This window comes from Zerene cesonia, chromosome 17 (genome assembly GCF_012273895.1).
Source record: "Zerene cesonia ecotype Mississippi chromosome 17, Zerene_cesonia_1.1, whole genome shotgun sequence".
Taxonomy (NCBI): Eukaryota; Metazoa; Arthropoda; class Insecta; order Lepidoptera; family Pieridae; genus Zerene; species Zerene cesonia.
The window spans coordinates 7,974,494-7,993,334 of NC_052118.1; the positions used below are offsets into that span (position 1 = coordinate 7,974,494).

Here is an 18,841-nt window from a genome sequence, read left to right on the forward strand (position 1 = left end):
TTTGTTGGTTCCATATATAAATTTCTATTAAATATTTGTATTGTGCAATGATAATTATTGCAGACTGCGCTTCTGCGAAGCAATTAAGTTTTAAGGTTACTAAGGCTATTTATTTTGGTAATAGAAATTTATTTTTACTTTTTCACGTGGGCTAATATCTAAAAGAATAGTTTTTACATTATAACAGCAGCAGATGCTACATACATTAAAACGTCGTTCCCACAATCCCGGTAAATGGTAAGTTATAAATGAAACAACACACTATCAAAAATTATTAATTTATTGAAATGTTATAATAGGCACCATATCAATTTACAACCATTCTATAGATTACAAAATAATTGTCAAACATTAACGATATTTGGTAAATTAGTTATTTGTGCATTTTATTATATATGATCATAAACAAGATAGATATTAGGTTAAATCAATATAAACCTATAATTATCACATTTTTAAGTACAAGCATAATCATAATACTGCTTACTACCATTTTATGTATAAATATATTTCGAAGCCACGCATACAATCAATTGCTAATTTGTTCTATATAATGGCACCAATCGTTACATTTCACTCACTATATCAATACAAATGCTTTCGGAATGCTGTGCTATTTCAGTCTTAATAGGTCACAAAAACAAACAAATCGCTGGCCTCCAATTAATTGAAAAAATATAAGTAATTGTTTATTTGTCATACACACACAGAAAAAAAATTATTCCTCATAAAATAATAATTGAAATTGCACAAAAATTAAAATCTATCCTCTACTGCAAAAAAAAAACAAAAGACCAGCTTCTGATTGAAACTAGATAGATAATAAATAATCTTCATTATTATTAATAGTAATATTATTTATTAATTGTTATCGTCAGCGGGATCTTCATTCTCCTGGTTGGTGTTGTTCGGTTTACCTTTCTTGCATATATGCACTAATTTAGCATTAATCTTTTTTAACCTCTGATTCTCTTTCATCACGTCAGCAAATTGTTGATTCTGGGATGAATATATTATTCATATTATTTTTATATTTCTTTTTAATACGCAAATATTATATAACATGAAAAAAAAAAAAAAAAATATATATATATATATATATATATATCTATATATATAAAATTCTCGTGTCACAGTTTTCGTTGCCATACTCCTCCGAAACGGCTTGACCGATTCCTCTGAAATTTGGTAAGCATATTGGGTAGGTCTGAGAATCGGCCAACATCTATTTTTTATCCCGATATTCCTACGGGATACGGACTTACGCGGGTGAAACCGCGGGGCGCAGCTAGTATATATATATATATATATTCTTCTTTACATTTCATATTTTGCTGTTAACAAGACATGTAAACAATCCTATCTAAATTCTAAGAATGCAATGGAAAAATAAAAAATAAGTTCAAGTGGGGTGAGTGGAGGGGACAGGGGCTCCATTTCTTCTTCCACTCCACTTCTTTCTAGTCATCAATCCTTTCTATATCCCTTGTCCCTTAAAAGCTGGTTGCGCATTTGCAGAGGTCCTACCTCTGCGAATGTTCATGCGCGGTGGCGATCGCTTAACATCAAACACACCCCCCCCCACCTCCAGATCAGTTGCCTGCTTATGGCATTAAATAAAAATCCGTTCAGTGCTTTAGGCGTGAACAAGAGACAGACATCGAGTTACATTTTCACCAACTTATCTCCGAAATTAAGGGTGTCGTCACCGTTGCTTCAGTGTATATTTATAGAACAATATTCCGGACATGACTTTCAATAAGCTTTCGGTATAGTTGTCAATTAAAAATTTTTAAACACAGAGGAATAAAACATAGAGGAACAACGACAATGTCAACCAACATGTTTCGTTCACTTTTCGTTCAATTTTTCTAGTCAGTTGAAAGATAAGTCGGTGGCACTGTATTAAATATCCTTGCACTTAATAATCTAAGTGGGGACGTGTAACCTGCACGATGGCGCTGCCGGTGGCCACGTAGAGCGGCGCGGCGGCCGACGCCACCGCCAGCCGCTGCTCCAGCGACGCCTTCTGCCGGCTCAGCCGCTCCAGCGCCTGTAAGCGTCATGCATATAAAAGTTTGTGAAGGAAGGAAGGGAATCCTCAACCAGTCTATACGACTGGCCGGCCTGTAAGACCCCGATTGAATGATGTGCAAAAGCTGTATATATGCATTCAGAATTGTGTTGCTACAAGTAAAGTATAAGCCTTCACATGTCAGCTCATCAGCTCGTATCAGGGAAGGTACCCACACGGAAGAAGTTTTCATGTATAAGTAGAGTGTGGGAGTCGAGCACACTTCGGCACGTCTTGGGTCAGCTCGCATTGGTGAAGTACCACACCCCCACAGAAGACCGATGTGAAATGTATAGTTGTATGATACTGTGTTTCGTTCGGTGACTGGGGGAGCTGGAGGTTTGTTGCCTTTTTCTCGAGCCCGTGGTACATTCCTTCATTTCCGTCGTCAATCTTTTCTTTATCCTTTACCCCTTTAAATCATCAATACACGAAAAAAGGCACGGGCATATTTTTATGAATAAAATAGAAATGCAAAAAACAAATAGAGAAACAATCACCCCATATGTTAATCATTAATTCATTACTCACAATTCTTAGTCGTTTCAACTCCTCAGCATGTCTGTCGTCCGACTTTTTGGAAGTTTCGTCTCTTTCAACTTGATAACTAAGGAAATCTGTCGAATGTATATTAAAATTAAATCTTTTTATATAATAAGTATTATATAATAAGCATCCAATATTATATCCGGAAAAAAACAGGTTTTCATTTGACCCTAGAAAACTAGAGCATTATTTCAACAAGGCCTATGTCCAATCGTCATATTGCACAACATCCCACCAACCAACCAAGTGTCATATTGCACAACTTATTTAAACTCCCTTTTGTATAATGTTAAAAAAAATTGCTGCATTTCCTTTTTTTAATAATTGATGTACTATATTTGTCTTTCTAAAAATCGGAAATGATTCCAAGCAGTAAATAATAACTAAAGAAAATAAACTAAAAAAAAAATGCAATGACAGTGCTACACTCTTAACCCGTATATTTAGTAACGTGCCTACAACATAGTTCAATTAATTATAAACTAGTTCAGTCAGAGATTGGTAATCGGAAGAAACGAACACTTCTATAAATCTTATACCTTTAAACGAGCAATTCTTGTATATATATATGAATGGAATCTCTGAATCGGCTCCAACGATTTTCATGAAATTTAGTATATGGGGGGTTTCGGGGGCGATAAATCGATCTAGCTAGGAATCTTTTTTAGAAAATGTCATATTCGTGTTTGGCGAATAATAATACTATTTTTTGGTGAATTAAACCGAGCAATCTCGGTCATCCAGGTGCTATTGTATTAATTTATCTATTCTGATTAGAAATCAGTGTTTCATAGAAACGCAGCGTAGGCAACGTTTGAATTAATCAATGTCATTTAGTGTACTTTGTTTTAGATGCATTTGAAACCTCCACCGCCTCATATTTTCGTTTTTTTCTGTTTCTAAGTTGTATAAAATAATTTATAACGCTCATTTTTGCAATGAGAAACATTATGTAAATAATTTAAAAATAAAACAAGAAATGTTTATTTATTTATTTAACATACCGTCACTGGTTTCCGTCGCAACATCAACTCTATCAGCTTCGGGCCGACGGTTTTGATCGTGCAACGTCTGCCGTCGCTTTTTGCGCACGGACATACATAGACTGCTCTCTTGATATTCAAGTAATTTCATCTGGTGGATACATCAAAAATTTATCTCTATATATATAGCGAAAAATAAAATAACCATTCATAGCACACATGGAGTTATGCAAAAAAAATAAATTAAATTTATTTATAAATACTTTACCCGTGTTTTATGAAACTATATATAACATATTTTTACCCAGGGTATTTTTAAGAAACAATTATATAAAACAAAAAGTACCTGATAAATCCGTCCGTCCATTTTTAGAGAAGAGGTCAAGAACATGTCAAACCAAAATTTTACTCAGCTTAGAAACCAAAGAAGAAAACTATTTGTGGCAATAATTAGTTTTGTTGTCCATTTTGAAAGCGCATACATCCTCTATACAAAAATCGGACAAACCTCAAGCGACGCTTTGGCCTCCTTCAGCCGGTGACACTGCTCCTCCCTCTCCTTGAGATACTCGGCGCACGTGTCGCACTCTTCCTCCAGCTCGCGGCATCTCTCGCGCACGTCCGACAACTCCTTGTTACACCGCTCCAATTCCGATTTCGTCGCTTCTAATTCCCTGGAGTGATTAAATTTATATCTTAAAATATCCACTTAATGCTTGGAAAAATAGTGCTTTTAATACTAATTCTTCATTTTTAATGATTACAATTAGATTTTTTGCTATTCCATTCACAATTTCACAAGAGATGATAATGTAAAAAGATACATATGTAGTAATGATGTATTCTACTTTTTAGATGGAAAATATACATATTTTTCAATTCTGCCATGTGACGAACAGTAAATACAAGTTTTATATAACATCATATTCCGTACTGGTAAAAATATGTGACTGTTCAAGTTGAAACATGCATTTTTTTAAGGTAACACAACAACAACTTACTTGGCCGTGTGTGTATTTTTATCAATAGTTTTCTGCATTTTGGTAATGGTCATTTTTAGCTCTTGTTTCTTGTGTCGCAGCTCTTCAACGAGTTTCATTAACTTTTTGTTCTTGTCCACTTCTGCCTCATAAGACAAGACTGCAGAATGTAATTTTGCCGAGTCTGTAAGTTTAATGGGAACAAATTGTCATAAGTCTGTAAAAATAATTTTAATTAACATAATACTGATGGTGAATGCTAGAAAATATTGTTTAATAAGAAAAATATTGTTAAAACTTTTAAATAGATATTTGTTGGTGATATTTCTTCATATTCTATATATTCATTCGTCTTTTATAGAGAAATTGATGAAGCTTGCCATCAGAATTGTATGGGAATTCATACCCAGTATACACAAAGAAAACATGTGAAGAAATGTATTTGTGTTTAGTCATATTATATCCCAAGGTTAACAAATTTAAAATAAGTCCTTTATAACGAATCATAAGATTATGTTTTTGATATAAAATAATCTACGACGTTTTATTTCGATACATATGTCTTTTTAAAAGCAAATACCATACAATGTCAGATATACCTTCATCAGTATTGACTGCAGTATCCATCCTGGCGGTTGTCTTATTGCTGGCACTGTGAATCTTTTGTCTCAATTCTAGGTTTTCGTTCTGTAAATGAATAAATGTTTTTTTAGTGGCAGCACGTTTATTGCATTTCTTTTTCATTTTACATAATGTTACGCGAATAAATAACATCTATCAGTTTTAGTTTGAATTTGATTTTTGGTCTCTCTAAATAGTTTACATTTTGGTGATCCCTTACATTGTTCACTGATATTACAATGCGTTTTTATTATTATTTTTTTTAATTTGAGCATTCTCGTAAATTTATAGGATTCTGTTTACATGTAGGCTATTTAAAATGAAGTCGCGATCAGTAAACAAACCTCCAACATAGCCTTTGCCTCTTTGAGTCTGTGGCATTGTTCATCTCTCTCCTTGAGATATTCCGCGCAAGTGTCACACTCTTCGTCCAGCTCGCGACATCTCTCGCGGAGACTCGACAATTCCGTATTGCAATGTTCCAATTCAGATTTCAATACTTCTATCTCCCTGGAATGAGAATAAACGAATAAGAAGTTAACAAAATTATTGCGATAATGCATGTTCACGCTTCGCTTAGACACATTAATGTTGTTTTTGTAGATAAAAAAAATCGTCTCTAACCGATAAGTAAATAAAATATAATTCTACTTGTTTTTTGTATATATAAAGCCCAAATACCAAAAAAAAAAAAATACTTAGATGCATAAACCAAAGCAAATCTGCTAATTCAATAAAGACAGTATTAAAATTGTTCATATGACATTACAAACATTACAGTCCGTATGTATGTAGAATGTTCGATGAAAAACTTACTTGTCCTTATGTGCGTGTTTGTCTATTGCCTTCTGCATCTTGCCCAAAGTGTTCTTCAACTCCTGTTTCGTGTAGCGCAGCTCCTCGATGCATTTCGTCAATTTCTTATTCTTCTCAACCTCGGCGTCGTAGGACATCCTGTCTACTACCACAGAGTGAAGATTGGCCCAATCTGAAGATAAATATGTAATGATTAAATTTAAGCAATGCCAGTTGTATACCATTTAAGAAACAAAATATCTATTATATTGAGATCAATTTACTTGATTCTATTTTCTTTATAGAAGATGAAGAAAGGGTCAAAAAATTTCACCTTTTTATAGTATTAGATAAATTCTGATCAAAACAAATAATGAAAACTATCAAACCTTTATCTGTATTAACCGCCGCATCAACGGAAGCGTTCTTGAGGGCAGCGTTTGGATTGCTCTTTTGTATTTGTTGTTTTAATTCCAGGATCGCGCTCTATAACAAATACAATTAAATATAAAAAGAGAGAGATCTCTTCAGATACTAGAACATCACGTCAATCGGTTTAAAATTCAGAACTTTCAAGTCACATAAGGTAGAAGTCTTACAGATCTGAATCTTCTTTGTTTCTGGGAATGTTTTTTAAAAATAGTGTCCGGTTTATGTGCTCTTGTAGATACAATAAAGGAAAACACAATAAATACTATGCAATGCAAATCGGTGCAGCATATTTTTTATTCTTTCGCGAACGCGAACACAAACGCGGCGGAGGAATTTGTAATAATATATACACTTTACTTTAAATTCGTATAGAATATATCAGATTTCACACATCAACTAATACGACAATTTCTAATCCGTTCACAAACACTAACCTTTACGAGATGAGAATTTATGACAAAAAAAAAAACCTCGATGTCACAAGTCTCAAAAAAAAAAAACCCAAATACTACCTCCAGCTCCCGTTTCTCCCTAACCAGCCGCCTGCACTGCTCGTCCCTCTCCCGCAGGTACTCGGCGCACGTCTCGCACTCCTGGTCCAGGTCGTTGTACTTCTCGCGCAGATCCTCCAGCTCCTCTCGGTACGCCGCTACTTGTTTGCGCAGTTTTGATATTTCGCTGATGGCAATACAATTGATCTTTAGGCTAATTGCGTAGTGGGCACTGTCGCTTAATGCAAGTCAAGTCAGAATTATTTTCATTTCGATTTGAACCCCAAAGGGGCACTTACGGACGTGACTACAATTATACATTACTAGCTGTTCGCCCCGGCTTCGCCCGTGGTACATATGTCTATGCGGCCTATGTCAGCCTCAGTTAAGTTGCAGCTTTCTAATGGTGAAGGAATTTTTAATTTCGGTCCAGTAGTTTCAGTTTATTCATTAAGACAAACAAACAAAAATACAAATGCTATATAATACTCTTAATTTTATACATCATATATTATAAATTTTATGTGTGGTTCATGTTCATGATACATATTTTGTTTCATGAAAAATTCGGCCTTAATTTGCGTAAAATGTGCGAAAAGACAAAATTGCAAAAATTAGTAATAGTAGATACAATATCTTCAAATCTAAGACCTAAGATGTTAAAATGTTACAACACACCTGCTGGTGTCACTGCCCGAGGATTCGTTGTTCCGATCGACACTGGGCCGACGAGATGTTTCTGAAAAGACGATTAGGAAAAATCAATAAAAAATAGATATATATGAAGAGTCATTTCTTATTTCTACAATAAATATGATATAATTACATGCATATAACAGCCAGGGGGCTTCGCCCCTGGTACAAAAGTAGCCTATAGCACTCAGGGCTCAAATATTTATCTATTTATAAAAGTGCGATAGTTCCCGAGGTTACCGTGTTGAAACTAATAAACACACTTCGGCTTTATTATCATTACTAATACTATATAGCTGAAGAGTTTGTTTGTTTGGTTAAACGCGCTAATCTCAGCAACTACTGGTCCGATTTGAAAAATTCTTTCAGTGTTGAATATCCCATTTACTGAGGGAGGCTATAAGGCAATACATGTTCCGGGCGAAGCCGGGGCGGACCGCTAGTGTGTATGCGTATAGTTCAGTAATGAACAGCTCACCAAGCGCACTGACACTCCTGTGCGCATCGTGTATGCTCTGACGGCGGCGCCGGGAAGCCTGCACACTGCTGGCTCGAGATCCTTCTTCTTCACTCTAAATGAGGAAATTTATTTAAAATAATATTATTTTTTACATACTATTAGCATTAAGTATAAGCAAAATTGTTTTGTGAATAATTTAAAGTATAAGAATAGAAAAATATCAATCGACTCTGACGGGATTCCGAGTAGCAATTCAATTAGGGTAGCTTCAATTAACACTAAATTGGTACTCTTAAGAACTTAGGCAGCGCACAATTGCGCTGCGGTTTAAAATTGAATTAATCGCGATCGAAAATTTCTATCCACTCTGGATCATTCAATCTTGGTATAAAACTAGACTCGGTCGCAAAGTAATGATAACTCCAGTTCGAGTTCTGAATGACGATATATATTCATCGTATTGAAAACAAATTCAAGATCGAACAAGTATCAGTGGTAAGGCTGTCGAGTCTTCCGCTGAATACTCTAATATAATAAAAGATTTTGATTTATATTTTCACTACATCCGTGCATAATATTAAAATTCAGATTGAAATACATACCTGTTCGTGTCGTGACGCTAAGCTTTCACGCCTAGAAACAGAAATACACACTTTAATGGTAAAATAATGGTAATGGTTAAACTTTAATGGTACTTAAATACAATATAGCAAGTTAGCATATATTATTCTAGCTGCGACCTACGGTTTCACCCGCGTAAGTCCGTATCCCGTAGGAATGTCGGGATAAATAGTTGCCTATATGTTATTCCATCTGTCCAGCTATCCACGTACCAAATTTCATTGCAATCGGTTCAGTAGTTTTTGCGTGAAAGAGTAACAAACGCACACACATCCTTACAAACTTTCGCATTTATAATATTAGTAGGATAGGATTAAGTAGGATGTACGAGAACATGACTTTTAACAATGTACACTATAATCTGGAATACTTTGATTATAAAGATTTAAAGGAAGTAAAAGTTTGTTGTAGAACAAATAAATCACAACACAAGGATAATATTATACAAATAAATATCAATGATGATTTTTAACCGAACCGCCTTCAAGTTGTCTTACTACTAGCCCAATTTATATGGGATCACATGAGAAACACCAGCTATCAAATAAAAAATAAATCGTACAAATCGGTTCAGAAAAGATGAGGTAACATACACAAGAAATTAAAGTCGAATATAGAGATAGCCTCCTCCCTTTTTTTGAAGTCGGTTGTATTAATAAAATTTACAAAATCATCTACAAAAATAATATGAGTTCTAATATCTCACCCTTTACTCAATCGAACCGGTGTGCTCCTACTGGAACTATCATCCACGTCCATAAACAACTCGTCGCATTTACGAGACTTGAATACCGCTTCTATTTTTCTTTGATCTGTAATTGATAAATTGTACACACTTTAGCATGGGTAATAATTATTTATTTCACAAAACTAACCACCTTCGCATTGGCAGAAATAGAGCAAAGTTAAATGGGACCACGCGGGAGGCACCAGATTTCATATAAAGAAGAAACACAATCGCTTCACCCAATAATAAGTTATGCGGTAAGAAATACGGTAGAATTGAGAATAACCTCTTTTTTTTTAATTCGGTTAAAATACGTTTAACAACGAACTGTATAACAATTCACGAGTATTTTATGGCAATTAAATAAACACAATTTTCAACACAGGAACACAATGTTTTTTAAGAAAATTTGACACTACACATGGACATTCATTTTAGAATAATATAATTTACCTTCACTATTATCAGAGAATATCCGCATAGAATCGTATAAGCTTTGTCGTCGGCTTCTAGAAGATTCTCCCGCCTCTGTATACGATTGCACTTTATTCTGTATTTCGACCTCTAATTCCGAAACACGCTCCTACAAACATAAAAATCACATTTAGAAAAAAGGAGTTTTCAAAATAAAAATAAAACAAAGACATAAAAATTTCTCGTCTATTTAACAATTTTCTTGACAAAATACTTTTAAATAAATAAAAATCATCTACAAGCATTATAGAAAACACATTATTAATAGAAAATTAAACTAAACCCTAGTTCAATTTTCGTTAACTTACCTCTAGGCTTTGTCTAATATTTTTCAAAGATTCAATTTCTTCGACATATGCCTTATTCTGTTCCATATTTTGTTGAATTTCGATTAACTTCAATGACATCTCCTCTAATTGTTTCTTATGTTCAGTGTCTGCTGATTCTACTTCCGCCTTTTCTTTTTGGAGTCTACGAATTTAAAAATAACAAATTTAAAAATTGAAAATTTTATGCTAGTAAATATATGGGATAGATTATCTATGTGACCATTTAATCCTGAAGGTTACATGTAAATAAGATAAAAAAAAAAATATTGTCGTTTAAAGTCATGTAATATATACCTGATAATCATTTTGGTCTGTATTTCTGCTGTTTTTTGGTGCGTCTTAATATTTATTTCCAGACGTGAGCATTCCTTTGTCTTTTCTTGGATTTGTTGCTTAAGTAATGCATTTTGTTCAAGTAATGTTTTAGACTCCAGCCTTAAGTTCTCCAAAACATTTGAATTTTGATCAACAGATTCTTTCAAAATCAGCACATCAGACATCATTTTCTCCATTTCGAGTTTATTTTTTTTTATTGTGTTATTGGCTTTATCTAATTCGATAGACGATGATTCTTTTTCTCGCAATAGTATTTTATTAGCAGATCTCAAATTTTCCAATTCTTCTGTATATTTTTGTACTTTTTTAGTCATTTCCAATAATGCGTTGTCATTAGGGGAGTCTCTCATTTGTTTTTCAGTTTGTGATTGTGCTTCTAATGCCTGAATAGCGGTTTCCTTTCTTTCAATATTTTCTTTGAGTATTTTAACTTCATCTGTAAGTTTGCTGATTATGACTAAATTCGCCTCATTTTCTTCAAGTTTCTTGTCGTATATATCTTTAAGAGATTCGTGTATTGATCCTAGATGCTTAATTTGATTATCTTTATCTTCTATTAACTTACTTTTGTCATTATGTATGTCCTTAAATTTTTCGTATTCTTCTTTGATGGAATGTAACTGTTTGTTCTTTTCTTCTAATAATGATTTCAATTCTTCTATTTCAAGCATAAGATTTTCCATTTGGTCTTTATTACTGGTGTTAATATCTTTTTGTAATATAAAATCGAATAAAATTGGTAAGATTTCGGAAGCAGGTAGATTCATGTCAATTACTTCCGCGTGAATAATTTTTTTGTTTAATAGCTTCTCATAAACATTTTTAACCAACGTCCGCAGTTCGTCCTCTTTTTTCACTATATTCAATGTCACAGCATTACTTATCTCGTACATCTTTTCTTTCTGTTTCGTGAGAAGATTGTAATCGTTTTCTTTGTCTAATAATTGATTCTTTAGAAGACTGAATTGACTGCTAACTTGTTTGAATTCTTCAGAAATCTTAGTAGATTGATCTTGTAACGATTTATTCTCGTCTAATATTTTGTTTAAATCTAAATTATATTTTTCTTTTAATTGTAGTAAAATAGTTTGAAACACTTCAATGCTAGCCAGACCAAATTCTTTATCAATAACAGTGAAGAAGTTGTCCTTAAAATAATCAATTGTTTCAAGTATGTCCGAGTCCTTGGTTGAACTATTGATAAAAGAAAGATTGTTCTTAATTTGGGAAACAACATTAGCCATTGTTTGGAGATACATATCTTTTTCTTCTAATTCATTGATAAATTTCTTTTGTATAGTTGTAATTTCATTTAGTTTTGTTTGTAATGAATTCTTCGACTCTTCAAAGTCTCTAAGTTTATTGACTAAGTTTTCGATCTCATTATTATGTTTATTGATGAGATTATCATATAGCATTGTCATAATGTCAATAATTTTTGTATCGCAATTGAAATTTTCCTTATCGGCACCAATTTTTTCAGCGCAGTAATTAACACAATCAATTCTATCTAAACTATACAAATCCGACGGACGTTCTTCGGGTATATCTGGCATATTAGATTTATCGAATAGACTATCATTATTACATTCTTTATTACAAGTAAATGATTGAGAATTACCTATACTTTCATCTAAATCCATAGCTTGGTCTATAGATATATTGCTCCTTTCTAAATGATTTTTAATATTAGTGACTTCATTCTTGAGTTCATTACAGTCTTCTCGTCCTGCATGCAGTTCACTTTGAAGTGTACAAATTTTATTATACTGTGATGAACTATCTGAATCACTGTAACTTCTACTTAATCTCTTGTGAGGATCCACAACTAGTTTACTTTGCAATGAACTTATAGTTTCATCTTTTTGAAGACATTGCGGACACATTTCCCTTTGTTTATCACTTTCTGTACCAAGGATTTCCAATTCTGAGATTTTATTTGTCAATTCCGTGTTTATTTGCTTCAAATAATCAATTTCTTTCCTTAAATTATCACCTTCGTCTATAATCTCCATTATTTGATTAGATAAGGAATCATTTTCTTCTTGTAAATTTTTCATGTCTTCATTTTTCTTACTGAGAGTCATTTTAAGTTTGTCAATTTCAGTAGTTTTTAAGCTATGATCTTTTTCTAAATTTCTCAGTTTAACTACTAATGCATCAGTAGTTGGAATTTCTAGTTTCAAATTATTATACTTCGCTTCTAATTCATCTTTTTGTGCTTTTAATTCAGTTAATTTTTCTTCCAACAGGTTGATTTCATTTAAAGTTACCATTTGAGATTTTAATTTTTCTTCAAACTTAACACATTTATCACAGGAAAGTTTGTTGTATACTTTATTTGGACTATTAAAAGGACTATTTTGTGAGTCTACAGGACTAGGTTTGTTCAGCTGGTAATCATCTACCATTGTTCGCAACTTATCATTCTCAACTTTCAAAGATTCCAGAGATTCTACTAATTTTTGTTTCGCATTTAGATCTATATATGGAACCTGTAAATCATTAGCATTGTTTGTTTGACAACCCACTTCATTACAGCTTTGTGTTACATCGAAACAAGTTTGATCATGTCCTGTTAATGTATTATCACATGTAGTTAAAGTTATATTTGTATCTAACATGAGGAGATCACCATCTAAAAGCGATTCATATTTTAATGATGTTTGAATCATACTGTTTTCCAATGCGTTTGGCAATGAACATCTTCTTAAGCTATCATTTGGGTGTTGCGTATAATCTGATTTTAATATTATCATAAGATCCTGCAATTGTTTCTTAAACTCGGGTATTTCTTTCTGGCAAGCTTTATCAAACAAACTGTGATAAAGTTGAAGAAATTTAAGTTGCGAACTAAGTGACTTATTCTCTGCATATGTGGTTGCTGTCAAAGTACACAAATTAGTTCTATGAGTGATAACTTTTTTCTGCAATTCATACGCGGATTCCAAAAGCAAACGTATTTCATTGCGAGCCTCTTCCTGCTCTGTTATTAAATGATTATTATATATTTCAAGATTTTCAATTTTCTGTTTTAGCTTTGTGTTTTCAAACTGTAGAATTTCAATATCAGATTGTAACTGATTGTATTTATAATCACTTTGGACATCAGAGTTACACATTTGCGAGCTATGAGCACTAATGCATTCATCACTTTCACTTGGTTGAATTGCTTCCACTATTTTATTACAGCAAATCGTAAGAAGACTTGGAGGCGATATCAATTCAATATCATTGACTGACTTTTCTTTATTACTTCCGTTAAGATAAGAGTTATTCAAATAAAACTTACTAGTCTTCCTATCTAATTCTTCCCTAAGATTTGCATTTTCAAATTCAAGCTCACTTACTTGACGCTTCATTGAAGAATCAATATTAAGGAATTGTTCCTTCCAATCTCTCGCTCTATTCTCAATTATTTCTATTTCACTTACTTTTGATTTAATTTCTTCTTTAAGGTCACTTAATATTGTGTTGCTATGAGTTAAATCATTAACTAATCTTTGTTTAACATCCTGAATTGTTTCAATTTCTTTTATTAAAGCATTCTTTTCAAATTCTACCTGTGATATATCACCGCTCAACTTATGATTTTGGTCAGTCAGTTCAGATATTTCCTTTTTAGCTTGAGCCAAAATAATATCAACATTATTTATTTTCTCATTGTTTTCTAAAATTATGGTTTTCATATAGTTTGATATGTTATCAATCATAAAATTTATAATTTCACTTTCATAGGAGTCATTGTTAAACTCACATGGGACTATACTGAATTCAGATATTATTTTATGGAGTTGACTGCCAATGATATTTAATAAGTTTTCTCTTTCTTTTATTACTTCAACCATTTCCTTGGATACCGAAGATAGTTCAGTAGTCTTAGTATTTAATTCTAATTCTTTGCTATTAAGTTCGGACGTTATCTTGCTAATTACTAATTTTTTCTCCTCTAGGTTTTGAATTAGATTTTGTTGCATGACTTTCATTTTGTTGATAAAACTTTTAATTTTGCTTTGTAGATCATAAGTGGAATCTTCATTTGTATCTGTAGCCACAAACCCTCCGAAGTCACTGGTTATTTCATCTAGACTTTCAAAAGCATTGTCTAATGTTCGTTTAAGTTTTGATATTTCACTTTCACAGTCTTCTAATGAAACTTGCAAATTTTTCTTTTCTTCTAAACTATCTTTAATTATTCTTTCTAACAAGGCTAATTTTTCACTCAGTATTTTAAAAGCTCCTACAAAGTTGTCAATAATATCTGGAACTTCTTGTATATTTCCTGTTAACAAAATTATTATATCCTGTATTTTATTAAGAGATTGTTTTGCAATATAGAAATTCTCTTGTGATTTATTATCTTCAGCGTTAAGCGAAGTAATAAGTTGATCCTTGATTTTAATGTCATTCTCAAGTGTACTTATTCTTTGTGACATGCTTTCAATTTCGATATTGAGTTCATTTTCACGTGTTTGGAATTTTTCCTTTGCAGCTAATCCCTCAGATGATAGTTTCTTATAAAGGTCTTTCAGGGTTTGCAATTCCATTTCACTTTCCAAATTAAGCTTTTGTAAATTATCTTGATAACTTTTTACTTCAGTCAGTTTGTCTAAAAGTTCTCGTTCTGTAGAAGAAAATTTTGCTTTTTCTTCCTTGAGGTCATCAATAACTTTCTCATTATAACTTAGTTTATTTTTTAGCCTGACAATTTCTTCTTGAAGCATACTTAAATCATCTTTATAGGTTTTGTCGTTAGATATATTATGGTTCGAATTTTCTAATTTCAGTTTATTTAGTTCTTCAGTCTTCGAATCCAATGCAGATTTCAATGTTTGAATCAAATTCTTCATATTCTCATTGCTAGCGATAAACATTTCTTCATTAGCAATCATTGTTTCTATATCGCTATTTTCCATTGTCTTTTTCTTGGAACAAACTTGATCGGCTAATTTAATTTGCAACTCTTGAATTACGCTATTGTACGAATCTACATCAGCAGAAGCAGACATAATTTCTGTTTTTTGACTTTCTATAATAGAAGATAGTTTTTTAACTTTGGACACAAAATTAACATTCTCATTTTCTAAAATTAAAACATTTTGTTTGTAATTTGTAAGCATTTCATTGAGTTCCTCGTTAACATTTTCAATTGTATCAATTTTGTGTTTTTGAGCCGTAACAACAGCTTGTAATTCTAATATTGTTTGTTCTTTAAAAGTGATTTGTGTCTGCAATTCGCTAACAGTATTACTCAAATTTTTCAACATTAATTCATTTTCTGAATTTTCATTTTTTCTTTTTGTTGTATCCTCATGCAACATCATTGTTTGGTTAGGAGAACCCATTGTACCTTAAAAATAGTAATACCATAGTACAGTTAGTATATGAAAGTATAAGGATGTTAAAATTGCATAAAAAATAAGTAAAGGATTTGCAAGCATAAAAAGTTACTTATGAAACATAAAAAGCTAGTTGTTGATATACAGCATACTATAATATTTTTTTTTATTTGTAAACTAACAAACCATTTGCGTTTGAACTTTTCCAAGAATTTTGTTCTTCCAGGAGAGACAGAAGTTCCTTTTCTCTTGATTGATATTTTTTCAATAAAGTTTCGTAACTAACTTCGCAGTCAGTTAATTTTGTTTCAAAATCCTTACAGCGAGCTGCTAAATCCCCCTAAAACAATTTATGTATTATATTACGAACTTCAGTTTGTTCCCGTTGCCGCTTTTTTCAATCAAATTGAGACATTATTTTTATTTATTTTACTCAATACATTCAATAAAATTAACATGTTTCTAGATTAGTTAATGATCAATATACCTTACCTTATCAGACCTAATACTTTGTATTTCACCTTCTACTAAACTGATTTTATTTTTCAAATTTTCTATTTCACTATCTTTTTCTCTACATAATGCATTTAATGCTACTATATTGTCATCTAGTTTACTTAAAGCTAATGTTTTTTCTTCAAGTTTTTCCAATAATTCAACCTAAAATATAGTTAATGAATGTGAATGATAGAAGACAATGAAAATGAGATCAAGATAAATATTTAAATTTGACATGTTTATTAAAAATACACATACATAATTAGCATTAAGAAATCAATAGTTTAATAATCTATGTGACAATTGTAAAGCTACAAATAGGTAAGGAATGAATGTGATAATGGAAATAATATTACATATTAAATTAAGGCCTAAACCAAAGCAATATGACCGCATTTCTACATATTGTATTAATGAGAGGAAATAAGCATACAACATAGTACAAAGAATAGCAATAATATAAATCAATGATAATTATATTTCAAAGTTAATAGTTTTAGAGATATAAAGCCTTAAAAATTAACAAAAAGTGTAAACAACCCATTTCTATGTATAAAGCAAAGCACACAATACCTAGTAAAAGAGTACATACCACAGTAGGTGAATATTGCTTCTCTCTTTCGGTCAATTCAATTAATTCTTTTAGATTCTTCTCGGCTTGTTTAGCGTGTTTCCGCAACACACACGGTGGAGTTTTAGATTTTTCTGAATTGATTAATTATGAAAATATAAGCAAAAAGCAACAATAAAACACACTTTTTTTAATGAAATACTTTTAAACAAATTAATAAAAGAGCATTTTTAAATATACTCATTTTAAAATAAGCTCAAACAAATTCGTATCATGATTGGCTTTTGTTTAAGTTATTTTACATACCATATATTTTTAAAATATTATTAAGATAATAATTAACTTGCAAATATATACCGTAACATCCATGATAAGGCGAACAAGGTACATCTGAAGTAGTCTCGTCGTCACTATCTGAAAATATTCATCATTTAAATAATATGGAATAATACTCAAGTTAAATACCTATTTTTTTATTGTTAATATTAGAAATAAGTTAGCTTTGTAAGAAAAAGCTATGAGTATATTTTTCTATAATAGTAATCTATATCTACTAAATCAAATTCAAAAGCTATTATTAAGCACCAACGAACTGAGATGAGTGTTTCATTCAAGCCAGTTACATACATACAAAAACCTCCAAGTTTCATTTTTAATGTTTAGTTTTATAGCATTGAAATACTTTATAAATGAGAAATTTTGAAAGAATAGAAAAAAAAAGAAAGAATTTCTATTCTTTCAAAATTTCTCCCCAAGTTTCAGTTTATTTACAATTTTTACAATTTTTTAAATAAATTCATTTGAATAGCATAATATTGTTTGGTTAATATTCCATTCTTACCTAAATTAATAATTTCCTCAGTAAAATTAACTTTTTTATCTGCGAGAGGAGGTGTCACCAGTCTCGGGGTCTCTTGAAGAATAGAAAGAGCTCCTGTTTCACTTATGGGTGTGAAATCGGAACTACTCGGTATGTGTAAAGGACTAAAAACAAAGTTTTATACATTAAAATATAACAGAAGTCACACAACAAACCTTTCAAGTTTTAAAAATTGTAGCATTTTATAACATTTATGAAGGCATAATTTATAACACAATGACTAAAATGGACATTGTATCAATACAATAATAAACTAATTCTAGTCAACTAGATCTGTTATAAAACCAACATATTTATAATGTGAATTTTATTAATATACTTCATATAGATAGAGGTATTTATACCCATAATATAAATCTCGCCGCTTTAATCGAAGGCGCGTTAAAAGTGATGCAATCATTTTTAATTGCCATCATCATTATTATTAAATCAGAAAAGAAAATTATTTTAACACTAATGTAATTTAATGATGTTCAATGTTTAGCAATTGTATTGTTTTAAAATAAATAATAATTTAAACTAGCAGTATTTCAGCATCACATTAAAATAGGTATGTCTATTTTGACATTGAAGTCCCATTTAGTTTTAAAATTTATAGAAGATTTTGTTGGAATGTAAATTCCAAAAATCAAAAGGTGAGCACACATAGGGTGTTGGTGAAGGAATTTTCTATAAAAATATTTTAACCTATGAATATATATAGAATAAGTTTAAGAATTAACATTTATTTTATCTAATAATATAGCACACATTTAATTAAATACAGTTATATAAAACTTAAAGCATTAAGTCTATCCACATGATCCAGAACTGTTACTTTTACCTTCATACAGTTTAGCCCAAACTTAAAAGAAGTAATATAAACATGAGTTTATTTCTCGCAACTTAGATTTATAGTCTAAAAAAAAATTACTATTTTTTAACACGCTTTTATTAGCTTCACTTGTATGTTTGTATGTATGTAACTCACACCCGTTTTTCTCCCACTTCC

General features: G+C 31.5%; 1 protein-coding gene across 2 annotated transcripts in view; it reads right to left on the bottom strand.

Annotated features, from left to right (window-relative positions):
* Positions 1–262: 262 nt before the first annotated feature.
* LOC119833184 (centromere-associated protein E-like) overlaps positions 263–18,841 on the bottom strand; it is a 25,377-nt gene continuing 6,798 nt past the window's right edge. Inside the window, exons 9-31 of one of the 2 annotated variants that reach the window (XM_038357079.1) lie at positions 17,812–17,954; positions 17,328–17,384; positions 16,992–17,104; positions 16,394–16,561; positions 16,088–16,241; positions 10,521–15,912; positions 10,206–10,368; positions 9,877–10,006; positions 9,403–9,508; positions 8,678–8,708; positions 8,094–8,187; positions 7,601–7,661; positions 6,944–7,109; positions 6,389–6,485; positions 6,021–6,192; positions 5,549–5,714; positions 5,183–5,270; positions 4,605–4,767; positions 4,112–4,277; positions 3,625–3,754; positions 2,606–2,691; positions 1,949–2,053; positions 263–999 (exon numbers count right to left, since the gene is read on the bottom strand). In XM_038357079.1, coding sequence (XP_038213007.1) covers positions 862–999; positions 1,949–2,053; positions 2,606–2,691; positions 3,625–3,754; positions 4,112–4,277; positions 4,605–4,767; positions 5,183–5,270; positions 5,549–5,714; positions 6,021–6,192; positions 6,389–6,485; positions 6,944–7,109; positions 7,601–7,661; positions 8,094–8,187; positions 8,678–8,708; positions 9,403–9,508; positions 9,877–10,006; positions 10,206–10,368; positions 10,521–15,912; positions 16,088–16,241; positions 16,394–16,561; positions 16,992–17,104; positions 17,328–17,384; positions 17,812–17,954 — 8,089 coding nt within the window. In that variant the 3' untranslated portion in view covers positions 263–861. The remainder of the gene's footprint in view (positions 1,000–1,948; positions 2,054–2,605; positions 2,692–3,624; positions 3,755–4,111; positions 4,278–4,604; positions 4,768–5,182; positions 5,271–5,548; positions 5,715–6,020; positions 6,193–6,388; positions 6,486–6,943; positions 7,110–7,600; positions 7,662–8,093; positions 8,188–8,677; positions 8,709–9,402; positions 9,509–9,876; positions 10,007–10,205; positions 10,369–10,520; positions 15,913–16,087; positions 16,242–16,393; positions 16,562–16,991; positions 17,105–17,327; positions 17,385–17,811; positions 17,955–18,841) is intronic. The other variant, XM_038357080.1, reaches the window with a different exon arrangement.